This window comes from Mastomys coucha, unplaced genomic scaffold (assembly GCF_008632895.1).
Source record: "Mastomys coucha isolate ucsf_1 unplaced genomic scaffold, UCSF_Mcou_1 pScaffold14, whole genome shotgun sequence".
Lineage (NCBI taxonomy): Eukaryota > Metazoa > Chordata > Mammalia > Rodentia > Muridae > Mastomys > Mastomys coucha.
The window spans coordinates 96313433-96322164 of NW_022196896.1; the positions used below are offsets into that span (position 1 = coordinate 96313433).

At 40.0% G+C, this 8732-nt stretch overlaps 1 protein-coding gene across 6 annotated transcripts in view; it reads left to right on the forward strand.

Moving 5' to 3' along the window:
• Positions 1-8732, forward strand: part of Spag16 (sperm associated antigen 16) — an 871212-nt gene that overhangs the window by 441315 nt on the left and 421165 nt on the right. For all 6 annotated transcript variants that reach the window (XM_031367840.1, XM_031367842.1, XM_031367843.1 and 3 more), the window contains one exon: positions 2734-2919. In XM_031367840.1, coding sequence (XP_031223700.1) covers positions 2734-2919 — 186 coding nt within the window. The remainder of the gene's footprint in view (positions 1-2733; positions 2920-8732) is intronic.

The following is an 8732-nucleotide window of genomic DNA, read 5'->3' on the forward strand; positions in this document are numbered from 1 at the left end:
ATTCTTGCTTTTCTGGTGTTTTGGGATATCCAGGACTTGCTGCAGTGGGAGTACTAGGTTCTGATGAACCTAAGTAATCTTGGTTTCTGTTGGTAGGATTCTTGCGTTTGCCTTTCACCATCTCTTGATTTTTGGTGTTAGATGTTCTTAGTGTCTCTGACTAGAGCTTGTCCTGTCCCTGCAGCACTTCAGCTCCCCTGAGACTTGTGGGGCCTGTGCCTCCTGGCTAGCTTGTCCAGTCTTAGAAACTCACTGGAGAGAAAATGACAAATCTCACCCGAGACTCTGGATTAAGGCGCTCCCTGGAGGTAGGCCCTCCACTTTCAGGGAACGGGCAGAGAGGGTCACTGATCTACCTCTGTCACTGGAAAGCTGAGAAGATCCTGTCTCTGCCCCTCTGTGACTCCCCTGCGACTTGTGGGGCCTGTGCCTCCCAGCTGGCTGCTCCCATCTTAGAAACTCAACAGAGAGAAAATCTGTATTTCATATTTTAATACACATATTTTGAAAGGTGAAAATATTTTAAAACAGTATTTGAAGAGTTGTAATTCTTTTTACTTAAAAGTATTTAAACCTATGAGCTATAATGTTTGAAACTTTTAAATATTTGTTTTTATCATCAAATATCAGTTATAATGCTTATAAAGAAATGACAATACAACATCCCAGTTGAGTTTTAAATTAAGAGAGAAGTATATTAAAGTTATCTGGCTAGTTCTTCAGTCACAGGCCGAAAAAAAAGTCAACAGTAATTCCTATTCTTGATGAACATTTTGGTCTGTGACAACTTCTTTGTCCATCAGAAGCAGGTTATAGAGAAGGAAGGAAGGAAGGGAGAGAAGAAGGGAAGGAAGAAAGGATGGAAGGAATGGAAGAAGAAAGAGAGATTGAGAAAGGAAAGAAGGAATGGATTGTTTCATGTTTGCTTAAATATTTTGTATAAATGTAATTTTTAGTTGTTTGGTATTCAATATTAAAAACTAAAAGTATAAGTGGTGAGTACATGAATAGATAATCAATTTCTGCAGAACAAAACTTATTTTCTAACTGGCAAACACTGGCTGTCAAATGGAAAGTCTTCACCTATGTTAATTTGACTTTGATAATAATATCTTCAGTCCCCATAATCACCGTGTCTGCAACACTTTCAAGATCTCCCTGCCAGCGCTGGTCATTTCTCCTGTTCAAGTGGGAATGTCATGTCCTAGTTAGAATAAAAAGGTGTTCACTATTAACTATCAAATACCTCTCCTCAATTAAATCATTTCTTCTTTCCTTTTCCTCCCTCTCCACCTCCTACGTCTACTGCCACCTTCCTGGACCAGCAAGGTTCCTAACTGCATTCTAAATACTAATCCATAGTCCCACTGGTAAGCGGGGAGGTCACTTGTTCTCATTTTGACTAGGTGTGGCTTTCTGTAATGATCTCATGTTGCTGCAAAATAAAGCTCCCTTGATAAAGGATGAGCTCTGTGCTGGTTCAGTGGGCGAAAGCTACTAAGGACCCTAAAGGCTCACACAGAGATAATCCAAGTGAGGTAGGCTTGCAGCCGACATTCCAGACCTACACCCCAAGAAAAGCTAGCTGCTTCTGCGCATTGACAACCACTGTTTCCTAAACTGGACTCAGTGTCCACTCTTTGAAACCTTTAATAACGTAAAAGTGTACATCTTTAATAACGTCTGCTAATAACTTCAATGGAATATCAAATGATTCACCCTCAATTACTCAGTAACTTCAAAATCTAATTTTAATGATACAGGACAAAAATCATCTCCTTCCTCATCTTCTTGAAGAGTTTAATCAGCATGAGACAGGTCAATGACAAAAGCTTTCTTCCTATTACATTTTCAAAGGGTCTTAACACGTCTAGATGGTCTTTGTTTTTGAAGTCTCCTTTTTTCTTATAGTGTAACACATAACCTTGAACTCAACTCAGGGTAAAAGAGAAAGTGCTATTTTGGCACATTAATCACGAACATTCTAGAAAATCTAATTTAAAAAGTTCATAGTAGTGGTTTATCTCAAAGCATGAATTCTTAATCAATCAAAGTAAATAATTGTGTGGACTCAAATATTATCATGAAATGTAGCCATTTAAGTGCATAACTAAAGCAAACCTTAATTAAATATACTCATCACTAAAAATAGTATATTCATACCAAATATGAATATATACTTACATTTATTATACACTCGCACACACATACACACATGTATACACACACACACACACACACATGGTTCACAAAAAAAAGAATCAATTTTTTTTAGATATTTTCTTTACTTACATGTAAATTTCTTTTTTCTCAGTTTCCCCTCCAAAAAACAAAGAAACAAACAAAAACAACAAAAACAAACCCCTGTTGCCTCCCCCATCCCCATGCCTGCCACCCCACCCTCTCCCACTTATTGGCCCTGGCATTCCCCTACACTGGGACACAGAACCTTCACAGGGCCAAGGGCCTCTCCTCCTATTGATGAGTGAATTTGCAATCCTCTACTATACACATGCTGCCAGAACAATCAGACCCATCCATGTGAAGGCCTTGGTTGGTGGTTGAGACCCTGAGAGCTCTGAGGGTACTAGTTAGTTCATATTGTTGTTTGTCCTAAGAGGCTGCAAACCCCTCAGCTCCATAGGTCCTTTCTCTAACTCCTTCATAGAGGCTCACAGCCATCCATTGAACTGAATCATTTTGTTTTAAATTGTCTTCTTTTCTTGTAAACAGTGGCAGCAAGCTGGCTACTTCAAGTGGTGACAGCACCATTAAACTGTGGGACCTCTCCAAAGGTGAATGCACCTTGACCTTTGAAGGACACAACCATGCCATATGGTCCTGCACGTGGCACTCCTGTGGTGACTTCGTGGCTTCTGCCTCACTGGATATGACGAGTAAAATCTGGGATGTCAACAGGTAAGAAGTATTGTAAACATCATCCATTTATAGTGCTAGGTGTTTGTCGGAATAGCGTTGTGTTGTGCTCAATGTTGCCACTGTGAAACATTACAAGGAGCTCTTTGTTGCTAAGATTACAGTGAGTGATGTAAATAATCTTGATGAAATCCATTTCTAACTCTATTGATCTTTGTTGATACAATAATTTCTTTCTGAGCATCAAGAACAAGACCAAGCCTGTGTTAAGAGATTAGACTTTCGTCAACTGGAAGCTGTTTATTAAGAGCTGATGAAAATGAATATTTATTTTAAGTAGAAGTTTTGCTCTACATTGCACAGGATTGCTATATGTCTTAGTTTGGTTGTCATGAATATGATGGAATTGGCTTATGCTCAATTTTTATTGATATCTTGGAATGTTTTCCCAAACCAATAATTTTTAGTAATTCTCAATCTGTAAGAAATTATAGATATGGAAGTTTTGTGTTTATCTTAATTAAAAGCAGGCTTCTGTTTCATTTACAATATCAGTAACCATATTATAATCCATTTTGATAGACAAGAAAGATGCAGAAAATGTACATTAGGCAATCATCAAATATCTTAATTGTTTCAGGTTAAATATTATATGTCAGAATTTGAGCCTCATTTGATGTTGAAACAATGCCTAGGCTTCATATTTTGGATGATGCCTCCTGGAATGTTATGCAAACTATTGTCCCATGTCCAGTCTAACTTATTTTAAAAGACAAATGGAGCCATCACAAGGACTGTGACTTAGAATTTCACATACACTTGTTCCCTTAAACAACTGTCCTCTATCCTTCCTGAGTTATAAGTGGCATTTTAAGAGCAGAGGGTAATTAGGTGCTTTTGAGCATTCAGTCAAAGGGTTTCTAAGTTCTACCAGTGAATGACTTCCTGAGGCTAAGTAGCAGTTCCTAAGCTCCTCTCTTTCCCCATGATACTTTGTTCCCTTGAGGCTGCAGCTGGGCTAGGAGAACCTCACTGTGGCTTTGCTGTCTGACTCTTGTAACTCTGCCAGTAGCTGTTATGTGCAGCAGGTTGCAAGTCTGACTATGGGAGGGGCCTTCCTCCTTGCCATGTCTTTTCCATGAGCATCTTGTAGACTTACCATCACCCCACTAACTTTACCTCAACAACAATACTGTTCTCATCAGAGTAGACACCCTGGAATGTCACTTAGGGAGAGAAACTTCAGCTTTCAGGTATCTCTTCTCCTTGGTCTATTCCCCATCTCTTTCAGACTATAGTCTCTAGGCAGAAAAACCCCATCACCAGTGCAGAATTGCTATCTCTCTGAAGTCTGATTCCAGCCATTGCAACTGTGGAAACTTCCTCCTTCAATTCTGTGGTTTTGGGATTCTCTGTCTCTGTCTCTGTCTCTGTCTCTGTCTCTCTCTCTGTCTCTGTCTCTCTCTCTCTTTGTCTCTCTCTCTGTGTCTCTGTCTCTGTCTCTCCCTCTGTGTGTGTGTGTTTGTGTGCGTGTGTGTGTGTATGTATGTTTATGTTTGGAAGATCAACTATTTTGTGAATGCTAGGCCGATGAGCATTCATAATTTCTACGTTATTTCCTTTGTTATTTTAGTGTTGGCGTTTGTGTCTGTCCTGAAGGAGCTTTGTCTGTTCTTAAGTCCTCTTTTCTTATTAGTTAGTAAACAACTTACACAGTTGACAGTCCTGTCTGCTAAGGTTTGATCACTAAAGTAACAGGAACAGCTTCTGGACATTACTAGACCTTGACAGATTCAAACATAGGCAGATAAATAACATAATCCATCTGGATTGTAGACGAAGGCGAACAACTGACTGAACTTTGCATATCTGGTATGAGAAAGCAGCACTGTGAGTGATATTTTTACCTAATTCTATCTAAAACAGGGGCAATTGTATTTTTCTTTTTTCTTTTATTAGATATTTTCTTTATTTTCATTTCAAATGTTATCCCTTTCTTGGTTTCCTCTCTGGAAAAAAAAAACAACCTGCCTCCCCCTGCTCACCAACCCACCCTCTTCCTGCTTCCTGGCCTTTTCATTTCCCTACACTGGGCATAGAACCTTCACAGGACCAAGGGCCTCTCCTCCCATTGATGACCGACTAGGCCATCCTCTGCTACATACGCAGCTGGAGCCATGAGTCCCACTATGTGTATTCTTTGGTTGGACACCATTTTATTTGTGATAATCAATTGTATGTAAACATTCCTAATTCTATTATGCTCCAATATCATATGATCAGATTTCATAAATATTTTCCATACTGAGTCATTGGAATTTCAGCACAATTATCTAATTTTAATTTCAAATCTATTAATCATACAGAACATGTAAACCTAACCATTATCAGGTTATAAACTGAATCCCGATAAAACTTGCACCCCACCCCCAGAATGATTTTAAACACTGTTATTTAGCAACTTTCTTTTTTTTTTTTTTTTTGGTTTTTTGAGACAGGGTTTCTCTGTGTAGCCCTGACTGTCCTGGAACTCACTCTGTAGACCAGGCTGGCCTCGAACTCAGAAGTCCACCTGCCTCCCTCCCAAGTGCTGGGATTAAAGGCATGCATTACCAGTGCCCGGCTAGCAACTTTCCTCTTGACTCTGTCATATTTTCATCTCATTGATGCCCAGTAGATACTGATATAGCAGATCAAAGTTACTCGTGATTAATATCAAAATTGTTTTAAACTTACATTTGTCATCAATATCCAGACCTCAATTACATTCATCACCAATGACAGAAACTAATACTGATTTTGATGCTGTGGTGTTACACACAGGAACACGTAAAGGGTGATATTGATTACTTCTGAGGCTGTTGATATGCCTTTCAGAGTTATAATCAAAACATGAAATTCTAATTTGTAGTTAGTTACCCAAGGATATGTCTAAACCATGAGAGTTTTGCTTTAAATTGTCGCAGGTTGCTTGAAATGATTTAGTGTCTTAGAGGGAGAGGGTGTTGGTCTTGGTCATTTGAGGGATGATAGAAGCTGTGTCTTGTTGTATGGTGCCCTCTTCTCTGGATGCCACATAGTTCTTAAGAACAGAATATTTTGAACTGTTACCTGTCATCATATCATCATCATCATCATCATCATCATCATCATCATCATCATCATCATCCTTGTCCTCCTCCATTTGCCTGTTCAACAAAATATTAGATCACTGTGAAGCATAACTTAGACAAAATTCTGGATAAAGCTTCGTATTTGCAGAGCAACACTAAGACTCCCTGAACACTATCTACAGTACTACTCAGTCTGTGTAAGACCTCCCCCTCTGTGGAGGTTCTCGAGCATATTTTGATGGTCTTCTCAAGGACCATACACACGAACTAACAGATGTATGTGTTCTGGTTAGAAATCATTATTGCCTACTTCAGTTTTAGAACAGGCCCTTTAAAGTCAGTCACTATACATTTTGCACATTGGAAACACATGCACACATATGCATACATACATGCATATATGCATGTGCACACATGTCTACACACACACACACACACTCATGAACACACACGCACACACACTTATGCGCATAGCCACCGGCTCATACACACACACACACACACACACACACACACACACACACAATGCCTATGTGTTCACACACACATGCACAATGCATCTTGAACACGGAGTCTTTGGCATATGATTATTTACTTGCACAAATGAACAAAGAGTTGATCGCAAGTGCCTGTGGAGAGTATTGAGTAGGACTTTTACCTTCTGTATTCATATTCAAGCTGTGTGACAAGTTGCTGTCTTATCCTACATGAATCTATGAAATCATTAAAATTAGGTAGGAGTATTAAAAATGATCTCAGTCAGCTGTAAAAAAATAATTTATGTTTCTTTTCCTAGGCATTCATACACAACATCCGTAAGTGTTCATGAGATGAGTTAGCAGTGTAGGGCCATTTAACAGACATAAGAGGAATTTTAGAATCAATCACTGCCCTCGATGAGATTATAAATAATTTAAAGATGTAGCAATTTTGAAGCAATCATGGAATTTTCATTGCATCTGCTCTCTATAATATCACATCAGGTATTCTGGGAGACTCCTGGCCGTTTGTCTTCCAAGGTAACTGTGCTTGGCTCAACAGCTTCATCACATTGGCACTTTGGTATTTGGAAGGCAGGCCATGTGCCCGCACCACTTGTAACTGGAAGGAAAGGGGCTGGGAACAGCCAACGTGTTGCTGCTTCAGCTGCTTCAGCGAGGCAGCACAACAGCAAGAATTTAGCAGTATGTATCAAGGACTGACCGAAACATGGCGACTTGCAAAACTCAACAGCTTCTCCCTTCCCAAATGAGGGGAAAGAATTGCAATGTCCTTGATTCTCCACGTGCTGTTTCAGATGCCCTTGCAATTGTGTGGAGAAGGAAAAAAAGCAAGTTTAAGAATCATGTTCAATTTATGGTTTTCACTCCATTTTGTTACTTAGAAGCAAATTCATCAGAATCCCAGGTTTGTGAGAGAATCCCACTGAAAAAGAAACCATGAGCTGACAGGTAGTAACTCACCCATTCTTAAAATAGTCCAGGAAGTCCCAAATGTGCATCCAAAGGAAGTGAAGTCCCATTGTCATCTAGTCACAGAGAAGAGAATAGCTGACAAAGAAGAACCTGCTGTGAAAAGTCAGAACCCAGGACTGCCTGTGGCCTCAGTGAGAGAAGACACACCTAACCCTCGAGAGACTCGAGGCCCCAGGGAGTGGGGAGGCCTGCTGGGGAAGGGGCTAACGAACTCCTGGACTGTACAAAAAAAACCAAACAAACAAAAAACTAAAAAAACTGAAAGTTGGAAACCACACTAGAAAAGCCACACCAAATCCCGAAACCACAAAATACAGCAAGCAAATCAGTGAGAGAAGCTTTCCTCTCATGAGCATGCTGTGCTTCACTCAAAGCAACTTTCTTCAGTGCCTTGGAGAAACGCCTTGATTTGCTTGCTTAGGATGCTAAGGCAATTCACAAAACGGGCAGTTTTGGTTTCCCACTTCCTTTTTCTGTTGCCATTTGTAAGCTGCTGTTCGTTCCTTGTCCCATCATCACACCCATGTTTCTGGAAGTAGGCAGCAGAAAGCTTCGCTTTACCTAGTTGGTCAGCATGCTGACGGCTCCGGCCCCACTGGAACAGCTTGAGCGCTGTTCAGAGAACACAGACTATGGAATCCGAGTAGTAGCCGACTGGGATTGTGGGTTGTTTCCCTTTCTAGACTGGGAAAACCTCATCAAATACTTTATAGATGGAGGAAGATTCGGCTCAGTTCTTTGGTAGGCAAAAAAGCTGTATGAAAGGCATCAGTTTCCTTTAGTTTTATGCATATGTGCATAGAGTTAACTGCACATATGTGTTTCAGGTGCAAGTATGTACCTGTAGATGCTGTCACATCTGCTAGAACTGCAGACCCTGGCAATTATGAGCCTTCTGATATAGGCAGTGAAAAACAAACCCGGATTCTTCCCAAGAGCAGCAAGTGCTCTTAAGTACTGAGCCACCTCCCCATCTTCCCAGAATTATTGTCTGTTTATATATCCAAAAACCGTGCAGTGAAGGCCTTGCCTAATCTATTATTCTAATCATTACAATAGTGTGATGGTCTGAGTAAGGATGGCCTCCACAGGCTCAGTCACCAAGACCTGTCACTGTTAGCGAAGGATTAAAAGTATGGCCTTGTTGGAGAGAGAGTGCCACTTAAGAGTGAACTCTGAGGGTTTTTTTCTTTCTTTTTTTTAATTTATTGTTTTATATTTTTTATTAGATGTTTTCTTTATTTACATGTCATATGATTTCTCCTTT